The sequence below is a fragment of the Macaca fascicularis genome, chromosome 5, assembly GCF_037993035.2.
Source record: "Macaca fascicularis isolate 582-1 chromosome 5, T2T-MFA8v1.1".
Lineage (NCBI taxonomy): Eukaryota > Metazoa > Chordata > Mammalia > Primates > Cercopithecidae > Macaca > Macaca fascicularis.
Window position 1 is genome coordinate 4,545,608 of NC_088379.1, and position 27,886 is coordinate 4,573,493.

General features: G+C 52.8%; 1 protein-coding gene across 13 annotated transcripts in view; it reads right to left on the minus strand.

Moving 5' to 3' along the window:
• Positions 1-1,036: 1,036 nt before the first annotated feature.
• Positions 1,037-27,886, minus strand: part of TRMT44 (tRNA methyltransferase 44 homolog) — a 61,604-nt gene continuing 34,754 nt past the window's right edge. For 5 of the 13 annotated variants that reach the window (XR_012434597.1, XR_012434594.1, XM_074039347.1 and 2 more), the window contains one exon: positions 19,833-20,079. Coding sequence is in view for 7 of the 13 variants with exons in the window: in XM_074039347.1 (XP_073895448.1) it covers positions 19,964-20,079 (116 nt within the window). In the remaining 6 variants the exon portion in view is untranslated. Of the gene's footprint in view, positions 3,176-19,832; positions 20,080-20,324; positions 23,308-27,886 lie in introns of those variants that run through there. The other 8 variants (XR_012434598.1, XR_012434596.1, XR_001490602.4 and 5 more) reach the window with 4 other exon arrangements.

Sequence of the window (27,886 nt, forward strand, 5' to 3'; positions counted from 1 at the left end):
AGACAAACTGTATTCATGAAGAAATTCCTGAGATAACAGCAGTCATTTGAAAACTCATGATGGACACCCCACGTCTTGTGATGACATCAGTCAGAAACTGATGGGTCAGCACTGCAAACGCAGCTGCCCAAAGGGCCAAGATCTCAAGAAATTTACCTTTCATAAATGCAGGCATACAAAAAGGACATCTCTTCATTTATTGAGGAAGTTTCAACCATTTTATGTACACACACAATGCTTACACATAAATGTGATAATGCATTTTCGTGGAGTCAAATTTGTAAAAAATGCATACAAAAAATTAGAACTCTCAAAGTCTTTACACAATTTATGCCCCCCATAGTGGAAATTATGCAAAGATGAAATACATAGCATAGCAAATTGTAAAACATAATGTTGACAATTAAAAACAATGGGACCAGGCGCGGTGGCTCACGCCTGTAATCCCAACACTTTGGGAGGCCGAGGTGGGCGGATCACTTGAGGTCAGGAGTTCAAGACCAGCGTGGTCAATATGGTGAAACCCTGTCTCTACTAAAAATACAAAAATTAGCTAGGCATAATAGCAGGTGCCTGTAGCCCCAGCTACTTGGGAGGCTGAGGCAGGAGAAGCGCTTGAACCTGGGAGGCAGAGGGTGCAGTGAACCGAGATCTGCACTCCATCCTGGGTGACAGAGTGATACTCTGTCTCCAAAATCATAATAATAATAATAATAATAGGAAAACAACAACAACAACAACACGAAAACTAAAAACTAAAAAGAGAATTCAACATATGACCAAGTGTATTAAAGGGATCCATTGCAGGGATAGATTAGGGCAACTGCACAGAGATGGTCCAGAAGAGCTGGCCAACTTTCATGATCACTGATTATTTTTGAAGTTTCTCATCTCAATGAATAGTTGCTTCTCATCCTTTAGGACAGGACTCCGCTAGAATTTCATCAGTTGGAAGAAATGCTAGTGCAGGCAAATGATGCAGTTTTAAACCAAAATTTTTGTCACTACCATATGCCTGGCCAATCCACTCATCTGGATTTTTTTTTTTTTTTTTTTTTTTTTTTTTTGCCAAATGCATTGGGCTGAATGGAAAAAAACAAACTTTATTGCTAACACCTTGAAATGCGCTTTTAGAAGCCTTGATTGAACCTAATTCCAAATGTGTCATTATGGTTTAGGAATCCAATCAGATGTTAGGGATTTTAGACTTTAGGGATTTTGATCTTTCAGGATTTTGGCATTCCGGATCCTGGCTTTTGGGATTGTGTTTTCTGGGATAATGACCAGCACCAAGCCAGGATAACTTCCCCTTCTCGAGATCCAAAATCACTTCTGCAAAGTCTCCGTTCCATGTAAGGTCATAGGTACCGGTTTTAGAGACTAAAAGGTGGGCATTTTGCGGGGGGTGGGGGGCGGGGGGCATTATCCTGACTCCCAGTCAGTGAAATTGCAAGTGCAGACCACCACAGAGAAGGGAGGCATCCCCAAAACCAACCCCCAGGATTGAAGTGCTCTTAACGTTTTCAGGCCTGTCCCTCTGGACGTTTTTCAGACTGCGTGTGTTTTCAGAATGGGCCCGCACACTTCTGTAAGTCGCTGTTATTAAAGCTCAGGGCACTCTGGACGTCTGCCACATCGCTAAGCATAGACCCTCCCCCCATGCTGCCACAAGGCTGCCTGGGGTTCTGCTGGACCCGATTGGAGTAACCGGCTTCCCACGGGGCCGCCAAGCCATTCCTGACCTTCTGTGCCACGCACAATGGCAGGGAGCATGCTCCTGGCCCATCTCCATGCTTGCCCTTCACCAGTGGGACCCCGGTGCCAGCTCATTCCCCAGGACGTCTCAGGACAGCCTCAGCTTCTCTCCATCCTCATTGGGTGATGATGGTCACTGCTGGTCACTGCTGTGGGTGTTCAGGCATGGGAGGAGGGGTGTGGAGCAGTGACGGCCTTGAGGCAGACCCAGGACCTTGGGGAGCCCTGTGCCCCCTCCACTCTACGACTCCCTCCTTGGCCTCCAAGTGCTAGAGCCCCAGGGCAGCCCCTCAGCTTCCCCCACCAGCTCCACCCTGCTGTCCCATGGGCACGTCACACCCAACACATCTAAACCAAATGCTTTCTCCTTCCCAGGCCCTCTTCCCCTAACACCCCCTGAGGTCCACGCTTCTCTCTCCGACCACATCCTGGTGGTCTCTTCCCCTCCCACCACTCCAGTTGCCATCGGGGTCAGCAGAATAATTCCCCTCACCCAAGATATCCCAGTACAAACCTCCAGGACCTGTGACTATGTCAGGTTGTGTGGACGAGGGTCGGAGACACCATGCAGGCATGAAGGCAGTTCATCGGCTGACCTTGGAGGGAGGCCACCTGGATTGGCGGGTGAGCCATGTGATCACGGGGGCCTTCAGTGTGGAGGGAGGGCTGGAAGCAGAGCCCCATCGAAGGGGAACATGACTGTGGAAGGTCAGAGGACACACCGTGGCCCGCTCTGAGAGGGAGGAAGGGCCCCTAGCCCGGGAACGCGGGAGGCTTCTGGGAGCTGGAAAAGGCAGGGAACGGATTCTCCTCTGGAGCCTCCAGGAGGACCCAGCGCTGCCGACACCTTGACTTCAGCCCACAGGATCTGGATAACCAAGTCCAGTGAGAACTGGTCACGCGTCTGGGCACTCCCACCGCTGAGTTCCTGGTGATTTATTACAGCTGCAAACAGAAGCAGGCCACCTCCACCGCATGGCTCCCCGTGTCTATGTCCAGCCCGGATCTCGCTCTGGAGCTGCAGACACAGGTACCCACTCTCCCTAACATCTCCACAGGGATGCCAAATCACTCAAACTCACACTCCACCCCACCTGGCCACCCCCTTGGGTGCCACACCCAGGGACTCAAAACCCTGAGGCCTGGCTCAGAGCCCCATGTGGGGCGGAAGCCAGTGAGCGTCTCTGATATCCAGACAGCAACACCACTGCTCTCGCTTCCCTGTGAGGCCTCGCTCATGGCTCACACCCGGCTGTGTTCTCCTGCCTGCAGCGTGGAGATGGGGTCGCTGGACGCAGCAAACGAGGGCCTCCTCCTGGTGAGAACGGCGACATGGTGCAGGACTCCAGCACCGCCCCTTCTGGGTGTGGTGTGGGGCCTGGGCAAGGTCCTGGGTCTCTCCAAGCCTCAGTTTCTTCATCTGTGAAATGGGAACAAACACTACCGCAGAGAAAACTGCTGGTCCTGACCAGGCCCCTTCAGGGCCACTGCCCCTCCCGGGCAGCTGGGAGCGCCCCCTGCAGGGGAAAGTTGCCCCCAGTCAGTGCTGCCCTGGCTCGGAGTTGGGGCAGAGAGCAACTTCTTAGGCAGCACCCCCAATCGCATGATCAGAAATCCCCATCTCAGCTCTGCTTCTAGGGAACCTGGCCCAAGGCTGCCTGCTTCACACATGGCTGCCTGCGTGGCCCTGCCCGGGCACCTTCCACGGCTGCTCACTTGCCACTGCCACTCTGGGGCAGCCGCCATCTTACGCATGAGGCCCCAGGGAGGCCCAGGGGGATCAGTGCCACTTTCTGCAGTGGCCTCCTTCCCTCCTTCCTCCCTTCCCCCTCTCTCCCTCCTCCCTCCCACGTCCCTCCCCCCTCCCTCCCTCCGTCTTCAGGGCTGCGAAGGAAGGGAACTCTGTAAAGCCTCAGCGTTGCATTTGCAATGAATGTCCTGGTGTTTTTTGGTTACCAGAGAAGAGTTGCATCTACAAAATCTCAGATGCATCTGTGTTCTATTTTCCAGTTTCCATAGTAACTCCCAGTGTTATCTGTCATCTGCTCAAGAGAGGGGTGACGGCTGGGCCCTCTCCGGGTCCTGCCAGCTGCTGGCCCTCCAGGGCAGCGGCCAGCATGGTGCATGAGGCTGGGCTGGTCGGTGGCATGGCTAAGAAGAGCAAGGGGCCCCAAAGTAGGTGGCGGGAGGAGGAGGAGGAAGGCAGCCAAGGACACAGAAGAGACATTTGCTCGGACAGGGGCGTTCTCTCACTTCACAGGTGAGCATCTGTAAAGGAAGGGAAGGGTCTCACCCCAAACCCGACAGACCAAAGCCTTGGGATCTATCAGCGAACACGCGGTTGTGTTTGTGGGCTTAGGGGAGGTGCAGGCAGTACCTCACACTCGCGGGGGCCTGCAGCCACAGTCAGTCGGCCAGACCCTGGCCATGAAGGCTGAGGCTGGGGTCCCTTCCATCCAGTCCCATGGACACTTCCGAATGTCTGCACCACTCAGAGGTGACTCCGAGAAGACATCAGGTTCAAGTCTGCAGCCCAGCAGCAGGGGCAAGGTGGCCAGGCCTGGCTGGGGGTCACTGGGGAGGGAGCTTGGAGACTCCTGTTGCTCCCCAGGCCCAAGCACTAACCCACACAACAGACACAACCCATGGCACCCAGACCCACCCGCAGGGCCCCCAGCAGATCAAGCTCCAGCTGCAGCCCCTGCTAATAACAAGGTCAGTCCTTAAAGTCCCTCCTCACCCCTGCACAAGAAATTGCCCAGGGGCTGCCTCGGGACCCCACACAGACACCTGAGCTGCAAAACCTGTCAGATGTGAGGCCGGGTATGGTGCCTCATGCACTCTGGGAGGCCGAGATGGGCAGATTACCTGAGGTCAGGTGTTCGAGACCAGTATGGGCAATGTGGTGAAACCCCATCTCTACTACAAATACAAAAATTAGCCAGGCATGGTGGCGGGCACCTGTAATCCCAGCTACTCAGGAGGCTGAGGCAGGAGAATCACTTGAACCCAGGAGCCGGAGGTTGCAGTGAGCCGGCTGTTGTTGCACTCCAGCCTGGGCGACAAGAGCGAAACTCCATCTCAAAAAAAAAAAAAAAAACCTGCCAGATATGAGGCCACACCTAAGCTTCCCAGGGGGCCTGGGCTTTCTGGGCTCCAGGCTCTGCCTGCCGCCGGATCCGTCACTGGGGGACAGGGCAGGGGTGAAGGAGCCGGGGCCGGAACACACTGTGGCTCCTCAGGCTTTTCCTGGACTCCTGTCTGTACATGGAGCGACAGCCCTGCCTCCAGGTGACCAGGGGCAGGACCCAGGATCCCAGCAAGCTTGCTTGTTTGAACCCTTTTTGGATGCAAGTAATAGAAATGAATTCTGACTTCAGCCAGGAAAGAAGAAAACAGAAAGAAGGAGAAAGAGGAGAAAGGAAAGGAGGGGAAAGGGGAAAGAAAGAGGAGGGAGATGGCAGGATGTTCCCAGAACCCACAGACAAGGATGCACGCTGAGCTCGGGAACGCCCAGAGCAGGCGCTGGGGGAGGATGGGAGTGCTTCCAGCACGCAGCCTCCCCTCCCGGGGTTTTCAGCCACATCCCTCCTGGTACAGTGTTAACTCCGCAGAATAATTCACTGCCAAGCGATTCAGGGCTTCTAAACTATCAGCCAGCCCCTCAAACAGACTTATCCTTCTTCATTCACTTCCCCAGTGGGGACATGGCCTGGTCCCGCCTGGTAGGGGACCCCCATGGTATGAGCATGTCCTCTGCTGGGCCCACATAGGCCAGGGCTGAGGTGGACGGAAAGAGCCCCCCGTGCCTGCTCGGTGCTGGCCACACTTCTGCAGGGAACACAGCTCCATCCAGCTGTGGGGACTCAGAGCTGGGAAGCCCCGAGAGGCGCTTGCTGGCCTCCAGGCCCAGGCCAGGTGGGAACCTGCTGTGGTCACAGGCCTCCTCGTCCCACCAGGTGGCAGCTGACTCCCTGTGCGCAGCCAGCTTCATTCCAGTGGGGAAGCTCCATCCCAGGCGGGTCTGATGACAATTCCACCCGCGCTGCCTCTAGGAAGTTCTGCTGATGAGGTTCCCGTGGCCCTGCCTGTTGCTGACTGAGGGCCGGCGGCCTGGCCAGCCCAGCTCACCAAGCAGCATTTCTTACTTGGAGCACGGGAGAGCTGGAGTTGTGTTTTATATTTGTGCCAAGAAATGGCTCCAAGCACTGCAGACGTGGGCTCTGGCGGAGGCTCCAACAGGGCAGGCCACGCGGGGCCAGCAGCCTCCTTCCGCCCAGGGGCTGGCCCAGGAGGTGAGAATTCCACAGAGGAAGTGTACACGTAGCGCTTGGCCCGCTCTCCTTGGGGCAGAGCCATGCCTCCTGGCCCGAGAGGACCCCAGGCTGAGGGGGAAAGGGTCTGCCCAGGTCACACACGGACCCTGGGATGCAGCAAAGCCCAGCACCAAAGGTTAAGTCAGGCCAAATCAGCACTGAGCGTGGAGTGGTGCCCGGGCTGGAAGGACAGTCACTACCTCCCACCCCAGCAGTCGGCTGAGGGCTTCTTTGTTTTTGGTGGAGTCAGGATCTGGCTAAACAGACTGTTAAAGAAATGCGGAATTTCAGTCCATGCCGTTTTCTCGGTCCTGGAGGGTTTAGGAGAAATCCCTTCTGCCCCGCTTCTGTTGAAAATATTTCTGCACTCCAAGCACCCTCAGCAGTGTCAGCAGGGCACAGCCCCTCAGGAGCTTGTGACGCCCATGTGTCCTGGTCTCAAGGAGGTCCCTGGACGTTGCACTGAGCACCAGGTCTCCTTGTGAACGTCCCTGTGAGAGCAGGGAGAGCCCCTTCTCTAGCTGGTGTCCCGTGTCCTCATCAGGAGCACATACTCAGGGCCACACAGCCCTCGTCCCCAACTATGGTGCTGCGATTTGCTGTATTTGTCCATTTTCACACTGCTATAAAGAAATACCCAAGACTGGATAATTTATAAAGAGAAGAGGTTTAATTGACTCACAGTTCTGCATGGGTGGGGAGGCCTCAGGAAACTTACAATCAATGGTGAAAGGGGAAGCAGGCACGTCTCACATGATGGCAGGAGAGAGAAGTGCGAGAAGGAGGAAGAGCACCTTCCAAACCCATCAAACCTCATGAGAACTCCCTCACTCTCACCAGAACGGCATGGGGGACACCGCCCCTGTGATCCAATCACCTCCCACCAGGTCCTTCCCTCAACATCTGCAGATTACAATTCAAGATGAGATTTGGGTGGGGACACAGAGCCCAACCATATCAGTGGCCTTGGGCAAGTGTCTCAACCTCTCTGTCTCTGCTTCCTCATCTGAATGAGAGGGTGACAGTGAGGACTCCCATCTCCTAGGGTTGTGTGGGCATGAACAGTGCAGCTAGTGCTGCTGAGGGCAGGCACATTTGCTGCTCCCCTCTCCCCACAGGGTGTGAATCGTGTCCCCACACCGGCTGCCTGTCCAGGTCCACAGGGGAACTCTGGGGATCTCCATCCACCCCACCACGTCTTGCAGACGAGGATGCCCAGGCTGCAGAAGTGCTGGGAGGTCAAGGTGGCAGAGCGGGGCTGAGTGCTGGCCTCCCAGGGCAGGAGGCTCCTCCTATGCCCTTGAGCCTGAAGCACCCTCCCTGCATCTGGCCTCAGTGCATCTGACTTCCCGTGGGCAGAGATGCCACCGCCTCAAGGGCTGCAGGCTCCTGTTGACAGATGGAAGATGCGGCTCTGAGGGGTGAGGAGTCACAGCCGGAGCAGCACCCGGTCAGAAGCCTGCTCCAGCCACAGTTTCTGCCATTTCTGTCCTATCTCTCCTTGGAAAGGGGACAGAGACCTAGAGAGGTTGCCAGGGCCCTCAGTGTGGCACCGCCTCTGCCTGAGAGGTCACGCGGCCAGGAGGAAGGACAGATCAGTTGTTGTTGGTGGAGGGAGTGGGACCTGGAGGGGGCGTTCCTCTGCAGCTGGGGGCAGCATGCAGGGGAGGGTGGGTTGAGCAGAAGGTGAGTAATGACCAGAATCAGCAGGACCCAGACCAGGAGGCTGGGGGAAGCGGTGGATGCAGGAACAGGTACCCTGTGGGGGCCTATTTAGAATCCAGAGAAGTGGCGTTCAGCCCCAGGGAGCTCGAGGACTGGGGTGGTGAGGCAGAGGGGGCTGGCACCAGCAGGGCAGGGCTGCCACCTCAGAGTGCAGTTTGCAGGTGCGGCCAGGGTGCCTGGAGTGTGACAGGGGTGAGAGCAAGGGTTTAGAGCAGACCCTTGAGACCCCAGGAAGAGCTCTGCCAAGCATCAGTGCCCTCTTCCCCACAGGGAGGACGATGGGACCTTCCTCCCGGGTGGAAGAGATGAGCTATTGCAGGTGGATACAGACCCGGCACAGGTCCACACCCAAGGACTGGCAGGAGCTCCGTACACACTGCGGGTCAGCATGGAGCCCAGGTCTCGACACAACGAGCGGGGCGGGGCAGGAGCTGCTGGCTGAAAGGCTGGAGCTGGCACAGCTCCAGGGAAGGAGGGCAGCAACCCAGGCCCAGGAGGAAGAGGGAAGGCAGTAAAGCTGGCACAGGGACCTGGTGGGAAAGGGAGCAGGCACAGGCAGAATGGACTCACTGCCTCAGTGAATGGGGCCATTGCTCAGTCCTGCGGGAGCTGCAGGAGACTCAGGTGGGCCATGGGGAAAGCCTAGGAGGTGGGGGCATGAGCAGCATGGAAAGGGCACTGAATGTCAGGCTGAGGGGCTTACACCACGCCATGTCCATTTCATGCAGTGCAGACCCTGCCCCACCCTGAGACCCGCCCAGCGGCCACCACCAAGATGCCCACCAACCTCAGAGGCTCAGTGGCCCAGAGGCTGGAGGGGGAGCAAGAAAGAGCAGGTGTGGACGGGTGCAGGGACTGCAGAGGGCACCGCGGGCTTGGGAGCCTCTGGGGAGATGCCCTGTCCCGTAGCTTGGGAGCGAAGCCAGGACAGGCTGAGGTTTGTACGCCTTGGCACAGAGGTGCATGTGAGGGCTTGCTGGAGATGAAGCTAGTCAGGAGGATAAGAAAAAGAGGGGCTCAGAGCCTCCCGGAACTCCAACATTTAGGAGGGTGGAGGAGAAGCAACCAGGGCACTGAAGAACAGCCAGAAACGTGGGGACACAGGAGGCAACTGGGAGCCGGGGCCCAGGCCAAAGAGAGAGGAGAGGAAGTTTCTGGAAGCCTCGGGAGCCCGAGGGGCCCCTAGCAAGCACTGCGGAAGTCGACAAAGGTGAGGCCTGGGAAGCGGCCCTTGAATTTAAAACAGGGAGGAGGCCCCTGGGTTTGGATCTTGGGCTTGGGAATTACATGGGCAGAGAACTCCCGGGAACCAGGGGCAGCTGGGCTGGCGGGCCCCACAGAACTGGGCGCTCCCGGCCTGCACATTGCTGAACCCCATAGTGATACGGCCAGAGGGAAGACAGGGGCCTTGCCCCGTATCCAACTTGATCGATCGCCAGAGCCTCTGTGCTGGGTCTAGCCACCGTCTAGCAGTGCTGGAGCAACTGGGACCCCAGCGGGGCAAAGCAGCCCAGGCTATAACAACCGTCTTCATAAGAGGCCGCCGCTTTGACGGTTCCCCTTCTGCCACACCAGCGCCACAGACAGCAGTAACGGGTTCTGCCTCTTATGAACAACCATCCTCACCATCATCTCCCCTGTCGTAGGGATGCAAACACAGAAATCCACCTCTAATTGGGGACGTATTCAGCTCCTAATCATGAAACGAGTTTGCTGTTACAAAGTACCACAAATGAAAGAGGCTCAAGCCACAGAAATGTACTGTGTCCTAGTCCTGGAGGCCAGAAGTCCAAAGCCCAGCTGCCAGGGGGTCCCACTGCTGAGGAAGGTCCTGGGGAGCGTCCTCCTGCCTCTTCCAGCGCCCAGGAACTGCTGGCCAGCCTTGGTGTTTCTCAGCTTGTGACCACAGTCCAATCCCTGTCTCCATCTTCACAGCCTCTTCCTGTGTGTGGGTGTGTCCACTCCTCATGTCACTGTCATTTGATTTAGGGCCACCCTAACCCAATATAACATCATCTTACCTTGATTGCATCTACAGAGACCCTGTTCCAAATCTGGTCACATTTTGAAGTTCTGGTGAACACAGATTTGAGGGGACAAAGTTCAGCCCATGACAGGCGTGAAGCAGCTTCTTCCTGGGGGGGAATTCTGTTCCCAAGAGAACCCTGTGTCCACCTGACCCCCGTTGGTGGCAGGACCCCTGTGTGGGCATCGGGGTGGAAAGTTCCCTGCGTCTTACTGGGCGCCGGCTCTGTGCTGTGTCCTCTGAGGTGTGTGGCCCAGGAGCTCCACCCAACCCTCCATCTGGGAGGCCACCTGAGATCATTCTGCAGGCTGGGGCCGTGACAGAGGCCGCCTCTGGGACCGAGTGCTGTGTCCCTTGCTGGTGGGTGCATGGTCCTGTGCACACTGTCAGCCCAGTGTCCTCCACACCTGGGTCAGGATTCCCACGTGGGTGATTCTCTTGCTTTAGGCTGCTTCCCAGGGGCAGATGCTCAAGCCGGTCTGACTGCTGCAGCCACAGCTCAGGGTCTGCTGGGATAGAGCACCGCCCTTCCTGGGGCTGTAGCGGGGCAGGTTGCCTTACAAGGTGAATGGAGTGGACCCTCAAGGGTGTGTGTGCAGAGGGGTCTGCTGGGATAGAGCGCCACCCTTCCTGGGGCTGTGGGGGGCAGGTTGCCCTGCAAGGTGAATGGAGTGGACCCTCAAGTGTGTGTGTGCCGAGGGATCGTGTGGGAGAACACCCCTAAATGTGGTGCCTGCAGCCTGGGGAAGGGGACCGGCTTCTTTGGCTGAGAATTGTCCAGGAACCACTGCCAAGTCTGAGTCCTCCCTCTACAGATAAGGAAGCAGAGACCCAGTGGGAGGGCAGCCCAGGGTCACAGCCAGAAAACAAACATTGGCCTCTGCCTCTTATGTGGAAGGTGAGGGGTGAAGAATGCCCCCTCATTCCATGACATTACCTCATCCTGATGGTATTCAAGCCTGTGCGGTGTCTGTGTGTGCCTGTGTGTGTTGCGTGTTCAAAGGTGAAAAAGAAGTGGTCTTGGGCCAATGCAGAGAGTGGCAGACAGACCCTGTGGTGGCCCATGTTCCCCGTCTCCTGGTGCTGACACCTTTGATTAATCTCCCTTGAGTGCAAGCAGGACCTGGGACCTGCACCTCACCAACAGCATCCACCAAGGCAATGGCACTGCTTCCTGGACAGCCTTGCATAAGATGGTAACCGGTTGTGCTGCTGTGTGTGAGCTGACCCTGGGAGCGGGCACTGTGGGAAAAATCAACCCCACTTTGCCAAGGAGGAAACTGAGGTACAAGAAGTCTCTGGCCAATAGCCAGCAAGGAATCAAATACTGCAAACATCCTGGTGAGTATGGATGCAGAGCCTGCCCCGGCTGAGCCTCGGCTGAGACCACCGCCCTGGCTGGCACCGTGACTGCAGCCTGATGTGACCCTGAGCGGCGAACCCTGCTAAACTGCCCTCATACTTCAGACCCACCACACTGTGAGATAAATATGTGTCCTTGAAACCACTAAGTTCATTGCAGTTTTTTAAGCAGCTGAAGATTAGAAATATTCAGAAGCTTCCTCTCCCTCCACCTCACCCCCTGCTCCATCAGAGGCTTGCAGATGTGGTCAACAAACACCAACAGGAAGCAGGCAGGGCAGGATGTCTATTTCATGGCAGCTGCCTGTCCCGAGGACCAACCCCATGGATGCACTCAGGGAAGTTTCTGGAGTCATTCCCAGAACAGTGTTCTGAAAACATACCCATTAACCTTCAGGGCTGATATCACCAGGAGCCCTCGTTTTATGGGTCAGAACCATTTTGGAGAATGTCATGTTATGACTCACAAAACCAAATTTGTTCTCCCTCTTTGAACAAAACAATCAATAGCCCTTCTGTAAAATTCAGCTGCTGCTCAGAGGACCAATCATTGTCTCCTCCTGGGAGGGGGGTGACTTCCCCAGGGACCCAGGGAGAGGCAGGAAGCCAGCTGTCCCCAGAGTGGAACCAGTCTCCTCAACAGATAGACGTGGGCAGGGGTCCGGGCCAAGAGCAACTTCTGGAACCTTCCAGGCAGCCTTCTGGTTTTTGGATGGAGAGGCTGGGGCCCAGAAAGGGCGGGGGCTGCTGAGCTCACAGCCGATGGCAGCGGAGCCTGAGACTCCAGGCGCTGAGGGCCCCAACTGAGCACCTCCCAGCTAGCTTCCCATAGGAAGGAAAAAGGGAAGAAGGGGAAAGGAAAAGGGAAAGGGGCAAAGAGGGAGAGGAAGAGTCCAAAAATATCTCAAATAGCAAAGGAATGTCCCATCTTCCAGAGCCTGGTGAGAAGGCCCTTGTGTTAAATCGCTAACCCTCACAGAGTTCTCACAGTGGCCAAGCGCCCGCTAAAGCTGTTAGACTCCAAATGTACTCAACCTTCTCAACAATCCTCTACCAAGATTATCCTCATCTCCGTTTTTCCCAGGAGGAAACTGAGGCACAGGAAGTTGAGTGACTTCCCCAAGGTTGCAAGCTCTTAAGAGGCAGAGCTAGAATTTGAACCCAGGACATCCGGTCCCAGAGCTCACGCTGCTATTAATAGCAGCACCCTACACACCATCTCTCAGACTTCTAACTGCAGAGGCCAGTTGTGGGGGCAGGGTCTCTCCTGCCCCACACCCCTGGATGGACCAGGTGTCCCCCCAGGCCCCCTGTCAGCCCCACCACAGGCCACCTCCCGCCCTGTGCATGCACAAGCCATCACCTCTGCTGTCACTCTATCCCCAGCACAAGCCATCACCTCTGCTGTCACTCTATCCCCAACACATGGAATTGCTGGCCACGCAGTAGGCACTCAATCGGATCCACTGAGTGGTGGCACGGCTGCCTGCCCCTCAGCTGGGGGCCTGGCAGGGCTGCATCCAGGTTTCTGGCCCAGGGCAGTGCCTCCTCATACAGCGCTTCCCAAGCCGTTCTCACCCCCACACCGGAGAAGTCGTTCAATCTATGGGTGCTACGGCACAGGGAGGGGGTCCCAGCATCACAGGAAATACACCTGTCTTTCCAGCACTTTGGGAGGCTGAGGTGGGCAGATCCCTTGAGCCCAGGAGTTCAAAAACAGCTTGGTCAACATGGTGAAACCCCCATCTCTACTAAAAATACAAAATAATTTAGCTGGGATTGTTGGTGCACGCCTGTAATCCCAGCTACTCGGGAGGCTGAGGCACAAGAATTGCTTGAACCCAGGAGGCGGAGGTTGTAGTGAGTCATGGTCAACACCACTGCACTCCAGGCTGGGCAACAGAGTGAGACTCTGCCTCAAAAAAAAAAAGAAAAAAAAAAAGTAAAACAGTGCACGCCAGACACTTGTGAAAAGTGGCAAGATTGGCTTCGTTCAGACCCCTGGAGTGGGGAAGAGATTCCAGGACAGACTGAGCTCAGCCCCAACTAAGACTAAGGGGACTAGGGCTTTTATTTTATTTTATTTTTTTTGAGAGGCAGTCTCACTCTGTTGCCCAGGCTGGAGTGCAGTGGCATTATATTGGCTCACTGCAACCTCTGCCTCCCAGGTTCCACCGATTCTCTCTTGTGCCCTGGCCTCCCAAGTAGCTGGGATTACAGGTGCATGCCACTAAGCCCAGCTAATTTTTGCATTTTTAGTAGAGACAGGGTTTCACGATGTTGGCCAGGCTGGTCTTGAACTCCTGACCTCAGGTGACCCACCTGCCTCAGCCTCATAAAGTGCTGGGATTACAGGCATGAGCCACTGCACCTGACCGGTTTTAATTTTTTAGACACAGAATCTCACTCAGTTGCCCAGGCTGGAACTCCTGGGCTCAAGCAATCCTCCCTGCCTTAGCCTCCGGAGTAGCTAGGACTACAGGCACATGCCACCACTCCCAGCTAATTTTTAATTTTTTCATAGAAACAGGGTCTTGCTATGTTGTCCAGGCTGGATTTGAACTTCTGGACTCAAGCAATCCTCCTGCCTTGGCCTCCTGAAGTGATGAGATTACAGGCATGAGCCACTGTGCCCATCGGCTGAGAGCTCTATTTTAGCTTTTATTTCTTGCTCAAGTGTACATGTGCAGGTTTGTTATATAGTAAACTCCTGACTCAGGGATTCAGCCTGCAGATTGTTTCATCACCCGGGTATTCAGCCTAGTATCCAACAGTTTTGTGTTTTCTTCTGAACCCGGCCCTCCTCCCAACCTCCTCCCTCAAGTAGGTCCCCATGTCTATGGTCCTCCTCTTTCTGCCCACGTGTTCTCATTATTTAGTTCCCACTTACAGATGAGAACACGCGGTATTTACTTTATTGTTGGTTTCATCTTTGGTGGTGGTGGTGAAAGAGGTATCACCCTCAACGGACCCTCAGGACACTCCCCTCCCTCCCCACCCCACAATCTCCCACACACACACCCTCACCCCTGCCCCAGCCTACTCAATTCTAAAGGGAGAATAGAGAGGAAACCAAAATTGGAGGGTTGAAGAAGAGGGAAGGCAAAGGCCTGGGGCTCCGTGGATGGAGAAATGTATGGAAGGTGCAGGAGGAGAATTCCTGGAAAGGGTTTGGCCAGGCAGGCTGCTGTTTGGCAGCATTGCATTTTCTTGTGCAACACCTCAGCTCACGGGCTGGGGTCACCTTGACAGACACGGCCCAGGGCAGGGGGCCCAGGCAGAAGATGGAGCAAGTCTCTCAGCACAGTGTTGGGGCAAGTCCCCTGTGCCGGATGGCAGTTCACAGCTCACCCCAGAGCCCCAGGCCCCTGGAACCCGGAGCCACGTCTCAGGAGGCCACCTCTAACCCAGGCCTCCTCAATTGCCACACTCTGAAGCTTCTGGGGAACTGAATCTCCAGCCCCTCCTCCTGGGCTGAAGGCCACTGCTGCAGCTGCCCCTGCTGCACCTGGAACCACAGAACCACAGACAGGGGAAAAGACAAACTCACCTCCCATGAGGGACCCCCTTACCTCTCAAGCTCCAGCTCAAGGGTACCTCCTCTGGGCAACTGGACCACACAGGGTCCACCATCCCCTGACAGATATAGAGGGCCCCATGGCTCTCACTGTAAAGGTGGGGGTTCACTCCCATGCCCCCCTGCCCCTGCATCTGCTGACTCCCCACCCAGAACATGTGGCCCCTGGCACAGGTCACGGGGGCATCACTTCTACTCACAGACCATCAGCCAGACCCGTGGCCCAGGCTAACGCAGGTAGCTGGGAACGAGGGGAGGCGTGGATGTTGGGCGGGTGTGGCTGTCTCAACATGGGACCCTCCTTCAGCACCCTGGCAGGGGTAGACACTGCATTTTATCAAACCTAAGTAAACAGCAGGAGGCATCATCCTTTCCATAACATTGAGAAAGAAAATCGCTGCCTCTTCTGTCTTCCTCCTGCACTGGCCATATGGAAACATGCCGGCTTCCCCTTCGCCTTCTGCCATGACTGTAAGTCTCCTGAGGCCTCCGCAGAAGCTGAGCAGATGCCAGCATCATGCTCCCTAGACAGCCTGCAGAACCATGAGCCAATTCAACCTCTTTTCTTTGTAAATAGCACAGTCTTGGCTATTTTTTTATAGCAATTTGAGAACAGATGAATACAGGAGTCCACCCCTACAAGAAGGGAGGTAGAATCTACATTTACCCGGCTTTCTGGAAGAAACTGCCAGACCACGCAGTGCACAGGCTACAAATCAAGAAAAGTGTCATCATCTTCACTCCCTGAGGAATCAGGGGATGGAGTTCACAGCTGCCCAAACTATTGCAAATTGAGGAGAAAACCCCAGAGAAGGGGGACCCACAAAGGGAGGATCTCCAAAACCTGCATGTCCACTCTCCTGATGTCTTCCACTGAGTTCTGATTTGCACTGGAGTGGGTGGGAGTCCATGGAGCCTGGGGAGGGACCGTGAGAAGCACAGCTGAGCAACGCTGTGCTCTCAGCCTAGCAGAGGGCACAGCTCCTGCTCCCTGTCCCTGGGATTTTCCCAGCCCTGCCATGACAGCCCTAGTGGCACAGCTCCCATCCACCATGCTATGAAGGTAGCTCAGGTGGGCAAAGGGAAGAACCCTGAGGAGAAAATCCTCACTGCCTCTCACCTGAGTGGCATCTAAAATGTTGTGGGAAATAGAGGACTAGAGAGATGACTGATATGGAGAACAGGAGGATTGTTTATTTTAAGGTACACACCGGCTCAGTGGACTCACATCTAAAAAGCTGAGCCTTGAACAAAGACAGAGCCAGGATTTTATAAGCCGGCTTACAAAAGCAAAACAAAAGCAGTTAATCATATAGTGCATAGCTTGTGGACCTTGCATAGCCAGTGGCCTTGTAGCTGCATCGAAGGAAAAACAAGAACTGGCTAAATACAGACATTTGTAAAACATAATCATGCTTAAGAGACTAAGGAAAGGAATAACAGTAAAGGAATTTGTCTTTTTTTTTTTTTTTTTTTTTTTTCCGTCAACCTTGCTGTGGAGAAGGAAAAAGTGTCTAAAGCCCATTCCTTTAGCCTTGGCTTTTCAGACAGCATTATCTTATAACTCCTTGAAGTGAGCTGCTAAATAGAAAAAAACTTGTTCTTTTCTTTTCAGCCCTTGCCTTGCCACATTCTAGGCCTTAGCTTTTACTTTTCTTAGACTGAATAAACACAGTATTTATTTTTCTTTAATTTCTGCCTCAGAATAAGTGAGAGGGAAGCCCAGGGCACCATCATAAAGACCTCTTATGGTCTCCTTTCATTAAAAATCACTAAACTCCTTTTAAAAATTAATTTTTAAAAATTAATTTAAACAAATTTTAACCCCATTTGGTGCTTAAAAAAAAAAAAAAGAAAAAAAAATCACGGAATTCCTAATTACCATAGAGGTGAAAATTTACTGGCCGCCCCTGAGACTCAGTCCTCTCTCCCTGAGGGAGCCACAGTGACCGCCTGCATCTGCAGGATAGATTAATTTGTGTTTCTAATTAATGACACAGCTCCGTGACCCTGAGCAATTCACTTTCCTTCTTGGGGACCTCTGCATCTCATTTAGAGGAGCTGCCTCTGGTTCACTGCCCAGAGGTCTTTCTACTGTCGAGTGCCCTGCAGCAACCGACAGTCCCAACTACATGGCTGAGCTCCTGCGTGGGGTGGGCCTGAGACGTAAACACCCACTCCTGCCTTCCATTTCAACTGCAGCCTGGCCAGCAGGTGTCCCACCACCGTCTAAGAGATGAGGAGACCAAGGTGCTGCTGCAGCCTAGGCCGGGATGAGAACAAGGAAGTCAGAGACTACTGTTACTGAGTGAGGGTAGTTGTCCAGGTTCTTGGTGTTTTGAACAAAGAATTGGACACAATGCACAAAGGAAGGAAGTAAAAGCAGAGATTTTAAACAAAAGTACACTCCACAGAGGGAGTGGAGTTGAGCAAGTGGCTCAAGAGCATCTGTCACAGAATTTTCTGGGGTATAAATACCCTCTAGAGGTTTCCCACTGCTTCACTCTATGCAAATGAAGGCTTCCCATTGGTTCACTCTATGCAAATGAAGCTTTCCCATTGGTTCACTATATGCAAATGAAGGTTTTTCATTGCTTCACTCTATAAAAATGAAGGTTTCTCATTGGTTCACTCTATGCAAATGAAGTAGTGGCTTGTGACCAGTCTGATTGGCTGCAGGGGGGGAACAATCAGAATGAAGAATAGGCCTTGGCCCACAACCAGTCTGATTGTTTGTGGGAGGGAACCAATCAGAGGTACTTTCATGTTTCAACTGCCAGCAAAAAAAGGAGGGGTCGAAAAGGAAGTTGCCTTCCGTATCCAGTCAGCACGAACTGGCCTTAGGTTCCCTGCCTCGAGACCCGATTCTCCTGCCTCACTGTCAGGCGCAAGACAGTGACAGGGTGTGCGCTGAGATGCGGGTGCTGCCTGCTCCTGATTCTGGAAGGAGACATGAGGCAGTGTTTTCCAAGCTTGCATAATTTAAGGGTTGCCTTTGTGATATCGTCCCTCTCTATGCACCAAAAAAACTGTCATCTAGTTAATATTTTTTATTTAGTTGACCCACTTTTTTTACTGAAATGGATTCATTTTGAAAGCTCCACTTCACCACCAATGAGAAACCACCATCCACCATGACTGGAGGGTAAAAAACAAATGCATGCCCACCCCCAGACTAAACCCCGAGTGTCCCTCTGGTCAAGGGCCTCACAGGGAAGAGCCCTGCCAGGAGGCTGCAGCCCAGCGTGGAAATCCTGACTCTGACAATTGCTGTGTGACTCTGGGCAAGTCACTTAACCTCTCTGAGCCTCAGTTTTCTCCTCTGTAGCACCAGGTCACTGACACCCCATGGGGGTTTACCTATGACAATGGATGCAGACTGCCAAGTGCAGCAGGGTTGTGAGGAAGAGACAGGGGCACAGCTGCCTCCTGTTCCAGGTGTGAACAGTCTCCCTACCCTAACCTGGGGTCTCCAAACGTTGTCTTCTCCTGAATGAGGACTCTCATGGTGGACAAGTCAGGTTGTTCCAAACAGCCATGGCAGCCATTTCCTGGATGAAAGCCAGTGTTGGGAAAGAGCAGCTGGGAGCTGATGAAAGCCCACTATTCACCCGTGTTTCATGCTTACGCATGCGCTGCATCGCGATGTTTCAGTCCACCACAGAACACACCGACGACGATGCTCCCAGAAGACAATCACCAAGCCACGGGGAAGAGTCAAGCTGGGAACTGCATCAGGCAACCTGCCTCCCATTTTATCCCTAAATAAGACAGCTGCAAAGACTAAAAAAAAAAAAAAAAAAAAAAAAAAGCTTCATACCTCCCTTAGGTATTTGAACCCAAAATATCTGAGACAGGTCTCAACCAATTTAGAAAGTTTACTTTGCCAAGGTTAAGGAGACGCCCATAACACAGCCTCAGGAGGTCCTGATGACATGCGCCCAAGGTAGCCAGAGCACAGTTTGGTTTTATACATTTTAGGGAGACATGAGACATCAATCAACATATGTAAGATGAACACTGGTTTGGTTTGGAAAGGTGGGACCACTGGAAGCAGGGGCTTCCAGGTCACAGGTAGACAAGAGACAAACAGTTGTGTTCTTTTGAGTCTTCGACCAGTCTTTCACTGAATACACAATTTAGTCTGGCTCGGTGAACCTGCATTTCTACTAGGATAGAACAAACGTAGGACACAGGAAGCCATCAGGTATGCATTTGTCTCAGGTGAGCAGAGGGCTGACTTTGAGCTCTGTCCTTTGTCCTGTACCTGTGAAGATGAGTTATCCCTTTACATTGTGAGGGTGAAATTTAACACAACTGTTTTAGGGTAAAGATCTTGGGGCCCACAAGGAATTTCCCAGGGGACAAACTGTGAGGGAGGTATGTAGCTTTTTAAAATCTATGTAGCCATCTTATTTAGGAATAGAATGGGAGGTTTGCCTAGCGTAGTTCCCGGCTTGACTCTTCTCTTCGGCTGAGTGATTTGGGAGTCCCGAGATTGATTTTCCTTTCACACTGTGTGCGTTCCATCACCCCACCGCTGCCTTACACACCTGGTGTTTTCTGCATCTCTCAATTGCACACTTTCCTCTTGTGCCTGACCTCGTGTGGTTTGTTCATCATGGTCCCTAAGCATACGAGATCCACAGCTACTGTTGCTGGTAAGAGACCAGTAAGAGTCATTATTGCCAGTGACTGACCTGAAAATGGAATGACAAGCGACTAAGGACCACGAAGGTGGAAAATCAGAGGCGGTTATGCTCGCCAGGCAGGCAGGTCCCTGATGAGCCCTGATGAGCAAGGACAAAGTGACGGCTGCTCAAAGAGCCCACCTCCGTGAAAGCAAGGCGACCATTGTAAAGTGGATGCCGAAAGGATCCACTTCGCTGAAAGCAAGGCGACTAACAGAAAGTCGAGAGGTGCCTGGATCCGACATGGGCTGAAGACCAGACAGAGTAGCGAATCCCTCTCCGCACTGTAACCGCCCAGTGGGTTCTCCTTGCCCACTGCCTAGACAGAGCCGATGTATCAAGACAGGGAAATTGCAATCAGGAGCTGCATTCACGCAGAGTTGGCTGTGTGGGAGATGGGAGTTTTATTATTATTCAAATCAAACTCAGGGATTGAGGTTTTTAAGGATAACTTGGTGAGTAGAGGGCCAGTGGCTTGGGAGTGCTGATTGGTCGGGTCCAAGATAAAATCTTAGGGAGCTGAAGTTGTCCTCATGAGCTGAGTCCATTCCTGGGTGGTGGGCCACAAGACCAGATGGGCCAATTTATCTATTTGGGTGGTGCCAGCGGATCCACTGCATACAGGGTCTGCAAAATATGTTAAACACTGATCTTAAGTTATCACAGGAGCAGTTTAAGGAGGTTCAGAATCCCACCACCTGCAGCTGCATTACTCCTGAACCATAATTTCTAATCTCATGGCAAATTTGTTAGTCCTACAAAGGCAGTCTGATCCTCAGGCAGGAAGGGACTTTGTTTGGGAAAAGAGTTGTTATTGTCTTTGTTTCAAAGTTAAAGCATTGTGAACCCCAAATATCTGAGACAGGTCTCAGTCAATTTTAGGAAGTTTATTTTGCCAAAGTTAAGGATGTGTGTCCGTGATGCAGCCTCAGGAGGTCCTGAAGACATGTGCCCAAGGTGGTCGGGCACAGCTTGGTTTTATACATTTTAGGGAGATATGAGACGTCGATCAATATATGTAAGGTATACATTGGTTCCGTCTAGAAAGGTGGGACAACTCGAAGCAGGGAGGAGACTTCCGGGTCATAGGTCGATAAGAGACAAACAGTTGCATTCTTCTGAGTTTCTGATTGGCCTTTCCAAAGGAGGCAGTCAGAGATGCATCTATCTCAGTGACCAGAGGGGTGGCTTTGAGTTCTGCCAGTTGTCCACAAGGAATGTCCTTGTGAGGGAGGTATGTAGCTTTTTAATCTTAGTAGTTATCTTTTTTTAGGAATAGAACGGGAGGCAGGTTTGCCCTAAGCAGTTCCCAGCTTGTCTTTCCCCTTTGGCTTAGTGATTTTGGGGCCCCAAGATTTATTTTCCTTTCACACCATAAACTAAGTTCCTCCCAAAGTCGGTTGAGCCTACGCCTGGGAATGAACAAGGACAGCTTGGAGGTTAGAAGCAAGATGGAGTCGGTTAGGTTAGTTGTCTCTTTCACTGTCATAATTTTGTTATAATTTTTGCAGAGGCGGTTTCAGCACCATGGCGATCATGGCCAGAGCAAAAAGTAAGTTTTCAATGTTGAAAAGAAAGGCTGGACCCAACTTTGGTGTCGGATTTACTGCTAGTTCTGGGTGGTTTACATGGTTCGAGGATTGTTATGCATTACATAATGTTCATGTGAGTGCTGGGTCTGTGGGTGCTGACGTGAAGGCAGCTGAAGAGTTTTGGAAGTTCGATTATGGAGGAAATTTACCTGCTACAGCAAATCTTCAATATGGAGGAACCTCCCTATTCTGGAAACAGATGCCTGAAAGGACTTTTGTATCCGCCCAAGGGATTTTTCCTGTCCACTGCACAAAGACAGACCATGGCATTTTTGTAGAGAAAGAGTTTAACAGACACAAGGCTGGCCACTCCATGTGGGAGACTGAGTCACTACTCAAATCATTGTCATCCAAAGCTTGTAGGTTAGGGGGTTTTCAAAGGCAGTTTCGGGGAAGGCGTGGGGGTGGCCAGGTAAAAAGTTCCTGCTGCTGATTGGTTGGGACAGAGATGAAATCAGAGGATCGAAGCTGTCCTCCTGTGGGCTGAATTGCCTCTGTGGGGGCCACAGGAGCAGGGGTGACGGGTCCAAGTGGAGCCATGGGTGTCAGACATGCAGAAAACCTGAAAAGATACCTCAAAAGGCCAATCTCGGGTTCTACAATAGTGATGCTATTTGCAGGAGTAATTGGGGAAGCTGCATGTCTTATACTCTCCGATATAATGGCTGGCAATCATTCATGTCTGTGCCTTAGCAGGACTCCTCTCCTCCCCCAGTCTGATGCCTTCCATTAGCTTTACAAAAGCAGCTGAGTTTGGGGCAAGGCCTACTGTAATTTAAACTACAGTCTAGGCTGGGTGCGGTGGCTCACGCCTGTGATTCTAGCACTTTGGAGGGCCAAGGCAGGCTGATCACCTGAGGTCAGGAGTTTGACACCAGCCTGGCCAACATGGTGAAATCCCATCTCTACTAAAAATACAAAAATTAGCCGGGCATGGTGGCGGGCACCTGTAATCCCAGCTACTCGGGAGGCTGAGGCAGGAGAATCACTTGAACCCAGGAGGCAGAGATTGCAGTGAGCCAAGATTGCACCACTGAGCTCCAGCCTGGGCGATAAAGCGAGACTCCATCTCAAAAACAACAACAACAACAACAGCAACAACAAAACTACAGCCTGTCTTCCAAAGTTAGCCCAGCACTATTAATTCAGGGAAAGGTAAGATGTAGGGTGGGTTAGCTCAGATCTTTCACCGTCATTATTTTCTCACTGATAGAATTTTTGCATAGGTGTTTCACTTTCATCCATAAGGAGGCCAAGTCAATGCCAGGCTTCCAGGCTTTTAAGGACAGGATACCAGCCTTGCCTGGTGGCCATGTTGCAGACTATGTGATCCTGCACAATGAGAGCCCCAGGCCCTTCAAGACAGACAGTGAGCACACAGGGCCAGGGCAGTGCGGGAACAAGGGAGTTAGGAATGGCTCACTCCTCTTCCAAGAGGCCCTCCTGAGTTGCCGGATGACAGTTCCTTTCAAGGTCTTGCTTGTGGGTGGTGCTGCTCCTGCACATCCTGCTCTTATTGGTGATTTTCATCCCTCCTGTGTTGCCAGATAACACAGTTCCTTTCAAGGTCTTGCTTGTTGGTGGTGCTGCACCCACACTTCCTCCTCTTACTGGTGATTTTCACCCCTATGTCACAGTGGCTCCCCCTCCAAACACCACTCCTTTGATCCGATGCAGCTTTTAAGGCCTTTTAAGGCCTCCTATCTGAGGAGGTCCTTTGTCCGGGCTATAGCTTCAGCTGAAGAGTCTGCCGAGAAGGCACTGATGCAACTGTGGAAGGATGGCAACTAGGGCTGCGCCCGAAACCTTGTTTGAGCTTGGGGTGATGACCCAGGCATGCTTGCCAAGGTGTGTGTGAGTGGCATCCAGGGGAGGACACGCAAGAGTTCACCCAGGACTTCAAGGGTTTTGCCCAGGATGAGGAGGCTGCAAAACTCAACACGGCCGTGGCTGGGATGGCAAACAACTCCAGCCTGGACTGGAGGAGGACGGCGGTGGGAGCGCCTCCAGGTGGTTCCTGAAGAACTGACCAATGAGGAGCTGTTGGAACTGGAAGACGGACGCAGAGCTGAAGAAGGGGCAAGAGAAAAGGCAACTGGCAAAAAACAAGATGAGCCCCAAGAAAATTTACAAAGAAGAGTTTAGCAAAAGCTTTGCAGACCTCAACAGACACCTTAATAAGTCTGAAGCATAGACCTCAACACGGAAGGCTTTCGTTTGTAGAGAGGAATGTTCATAGTGCCTTATCTGCTTCCAAGCAAATCTATAATGAAAAAAGGAAACCAAGCACATCACCATGATCGTTTCTTTAAAGAGTGACACTTCCTCAAGAAGAACCTCAGGCAGGCCTTTCAGGACGGATTCAGAGGGCAGCCGTTATCATAGGCGGTGACAGCCCTAGGTGTGCTAGTCACCTAAAGACCTTCTGATTGGACAAGATGAGGAGGCGGGAGACAGTGATACTGATGATCCTGACCCTGTGCAGGCCTAGCCTAGGCTAATGTGTTTCTCTTTCATTTTTAACAAAAAAGTTTAAAAGTACAAATAAAAAGAAAGACTGATATAATATAAAGAATATTGGCCTGTAACCCCAGCACTTTGGGAGGCCGAGGCGGGAGTGACACAGTAGGCTGGTAGGCGGGCAGCAGCGGGACAGGAGAGGGCTACCCCAACCCACCAGGAATGTCAGGTGAGTATCAGGTTGAAAACAAAGAGAGTAAAACTCTGTAAAGTATTTGTTTTCTGTAAAATATTTGAAGAGATTTATTCTGAGCCAAATATGAGTGACCATGGCCGGTGACACAGTTCTCAGGAGGTCCTGGGAACATATGACCAAGGTGGTTGGGGTACAGCCTGGTTCTATACATTTTAGAGAGGCATGAGACATCAATCAAATACATTTAAGAAATACATTGGTTTGGTCAGGCGCGGTGGCTCACGCCTGTAATCCCAGCACTTTGAGAGGTCGAGGTAGGCGGATCATGAGGTCAGGAGATAGAGACCATCCTAACATGGTGAAACCCCGTCTCTTCTAAAATACAAAAAATTAGCCACGTGTGGTGGTGGGCGCCTGTGGTCCCAGTTACTCGGGAGGCTGAGGCAGGAGAATGGCTTGAACCCAGGAGGTAGAGCTTGCAGTGAGCCGAGATCGCGCCACTGCACTCCAGCCTGGGCGACAGAGCGAGACTCCGTCTCCAAAAAAAAAAAAGAAAGAAATACATTCGTTTCATACCGAAAGGCAGGACAACTCAAACGTTGGAGCGGGGGAGGGAATTGGTGAATTTAAACATTTTCTGGTTGACAAATGGTTGAGTTTGTCTGAAGACCTGATTGATAGAAAGGGAGTGTTCAGGTTAAGACAAAGATTGTGGAGACCAAAGTTCTTTGAAGTCTTATAGTCGCTGCCCTTAGAGACAATAGATGACAAATGTTTCCTATTCAGACCTTTCAAAGGGTGCTAGACTTTTAATCTCTTTAGGATTGGGAGGGTCTGGAAGAAAAAGATCTAGCTATGTTAACAGAGATTCTTTACAGATGCAAATTCCGCCCCCCCAACACACACACAGAACAGCTTTGTAGGGCCATTTCAAAATATGGCAAAGAAACACATTTTGAGGTAAACTACTTTGATTTTTCTTCCTTGACTTGTAATGTTATGCCAGAGTCAGGTTGGAAAGTAGGTCATAATATACAGGGTTAAATAAAACCCATCTGATGAGAATTTATGATTTGCAGGGCAGGACTCCCCAGACCCCTTAGACAGGAATTTGGGCGAGATAAACAATCAGTTCAGTCCTCAAGGTGATGGTCCTGCAGTTGTCACTCTGCCTCTCTAAAAACGATCATTGGTCGCACGCGCCAGGGAGAGGCAATTTCCCAACAGATAAAGTTACTTGAAATTGGTCACTAATGGCTTCCAGTAAAGTCTCAGGAATTGGGTGAGTGGGCTAGAGCATGCGCATTAGGAGACAAAATGGCAGAGCATGACCTTCTGGGGGCATCCTACCGGAAAAGGGAAGCAGCCTCAGGTGAACACACATACAACTTTTCAAACACACTGTGAATGCTCACATCCTGAGTGCAAGGAGGGCACCGTGCATGCAGGTAGCCCACCCTAAGGTAAGCATCACAGGAAAACGGACACAAGACCCCAGAAGTATGCCAACATATAAAACCCCAAATCAAAAGGTCAAATGCTGCACTTGACCTCCAGAGTGCATGCTTGGGTCTCTTCCAAGGGTACTTTCTTTTCTTTCCTGCTCTGAAGCTTTTTAATACACTTCTACTCCCACTCGGAAACTTGCCTCAGTCTCCTTTTTCTGCCTTATGCCCTTCAGATGAATTCTTTCTTCCAAGGAGGCAAGAGCTGAGGCTGCTGCAGATTCATTAAATTCGCCACTGACAGCTGGGATATTCGCCACCCCTAACAGGAGGATCGCTTAAGTCTGGGAGTTCAAGACCAGTCTGGGCAACATGGTGGCGCGTGCCTGTGGTCCCAGCTACTTGGGCTGAGGCAGGAGATCAGTTAAGCCCAGGAGGCTGAGGCTTACTGTAGTGAGCTGAGATGGCGCCACTACACTCTAACCTGGGCAACACAAGACCCCGTCTCAAAAAAAAGAAAAAGGAAAAACATTTTTATACAGCTGTACAACGTGTGTTTTAAGCTAAGTGTTATTGCAAAAGAGTAAAAAATGTTTTTAAAGTTCATAAAATTAAAAAGTTAGAAACAGGCTCAGGTGAATGTGTTACTGAAGGGATTTTTTAGTATAAACTGAGTGTGGCCTAAGTGTACTGTTCATCCAGCCTGCAGCAGGGCCTCAGAGGCACCCCCTCCCTCACGGACACCCACAGCCTTGTCCACAGGCCCCAATCAGGGTGAGTGTCCTCCACAGCTGAAGCATGTTTTCTCTTTTACATCATATTTTCACTGTACCTTTTCTACGTTTAGCTGCACAGACACTTATCATCGCGTTACAACTGTACAGCATTCGGCACAGTCAATGAGCCGTGTAGGCGTGTGTTCCGAAAGTGAGAGGCCGTCCCCCATAGTCTGGGTGTGGGGCAGCCTGTCTCATCTGGGAGCGTGGGGCACACTCTCATGTGGCAGGATGATGAAATCACCTAACAACGCATTTCTCAGAATGCATCTGCACTGGTAAGTGACACATGACTGTGCTTTCTCATGAACCACCTTTTCCCAGAACGATGAGGCCCACAATACAGTTTTCTGAGCAAAACCAGCAACAAGGAAGGGTCAGGCAGAAATGAGCCGGGGCAAGTCCGCAGAGGGCTCGGCCTCTTCCCTGGGACTCTCACCCACACAAGGCTCTTCTGCACGAGGCCCGGGTTCCTCGTTCTGTGAACAGTTGTGGCCCTGGAGAGTAGCCCCAGCGGACAGCAGGATGAGAGGAAAAATACGCGGCCTCAGCCCCTCCTCCAGGAAGCTTGCCCTGCCAACCCCAAGCTCTGGGACAGACCCCAGAGCCTGGCCATGCCATGAGCCAAGGCCTGTGCAACCTGGTGTCTGAATCCCCAGCACCAGTCCAAGGGGCTGCGGTCACCATGGTAACTCCACTAGGGCGCCTGCAGGCCCCAAGACCACAATGCTCACCACAGGTGGGTCTCCTCTGCAGCAGATGGGGCAAGTTTGGGCGCCGGGGGACAGAGGCTGCCTCTCAGCCAGTGAGACCTAGGGCCTGCCTGGCACTAGTCTGGAAATAAGTGTAGACGCGCTGTACTCCTGGCGAGATTCCCCCTCCTGCCCACCTTTGTGGCATTCCCTCAATCCCACCTGTCCAGGGGATACCTACTCAGGCTCTGAGAAGTCACTGGGAAGCCCTTGGGGCTGGCCACAGCCAGGCTGCCATGATCAGTGCCCCACACCATCCCCCGCCAAACCTCTATCTGCCCACCTTCATCCACAGATGCATCGTTCATTGCTGCAAGGTAACCGTGCCGGACCCCCAGTCACATGACGTGTGGACAGGGGCACAGTGGTGCTGGGGGGTAGTAAGAAACGGTACCTAGAACCTGGAGGTCAGGTCAGGTGATGTGGTCACCAAGGGCCGTTTCTACCAGCTGATTATGCCAGGTGACACAGAGGGGCCTATGGCCATGGTGGGCCCTACTTAGCACAGTTCTTGGCCTGGCAGGACCCCATCTGGGAGAGCCAGGGCCACCCCACACGCACCCAGCCCCATCTGATGCTCCTTTGAGACTGTGTCCTTGCAGCTCATGACTGGAAACTGCTGTGCCAAGTGTTGGGGGAGCTCGTCTTCCCCAGGGCCACCACCCTCGCCAGGACTGCAGCACCGGAGCCAGGTCTGGAGTCCAGCCGCACCGAGCGCAGAACCAGGCTCTGTGACCACTGTCCTGTCTCCCCGCACTGGAAAATTAAAGCAGGGGCTCTGGGCTTGGGAAAGACCTGGGAAGGGGAGAGGAGACACGGGCCCAGCAACCTGGAGCTATCCTGGGCCTGGCAGAGGCGGTGCACTCTGGCCTGGGGGACACCTTGGGAGGCCCTGAGGCTTGGGTGGCGTCCTGGGCTTAGCTCAGGAGGTGTGCCCCTTCCAGGAGGCGGTGGCAGGGCTGCTCCTCTGGGCCGGGCTCCCTGCACTCCCCGCTCTGCTATCCCTTGATGTCGCCCCAAGCCCCTTTGTGGTTGGGCTCAGCCCTTCCTGCTGCAGGGAGAGCTCCAGCGAGGCTGCAGGGCTGGGAGGCCGAGGGGCATCAGATCACTTGTCCTGAAGTACGTGACCCTGGATATGCTGAGCAACAAAACCCGCAAACCCTGGTGCAGCTTGGCAGGAAGATGCCTCAGGGCCTAACACAGTGGCTGAGGG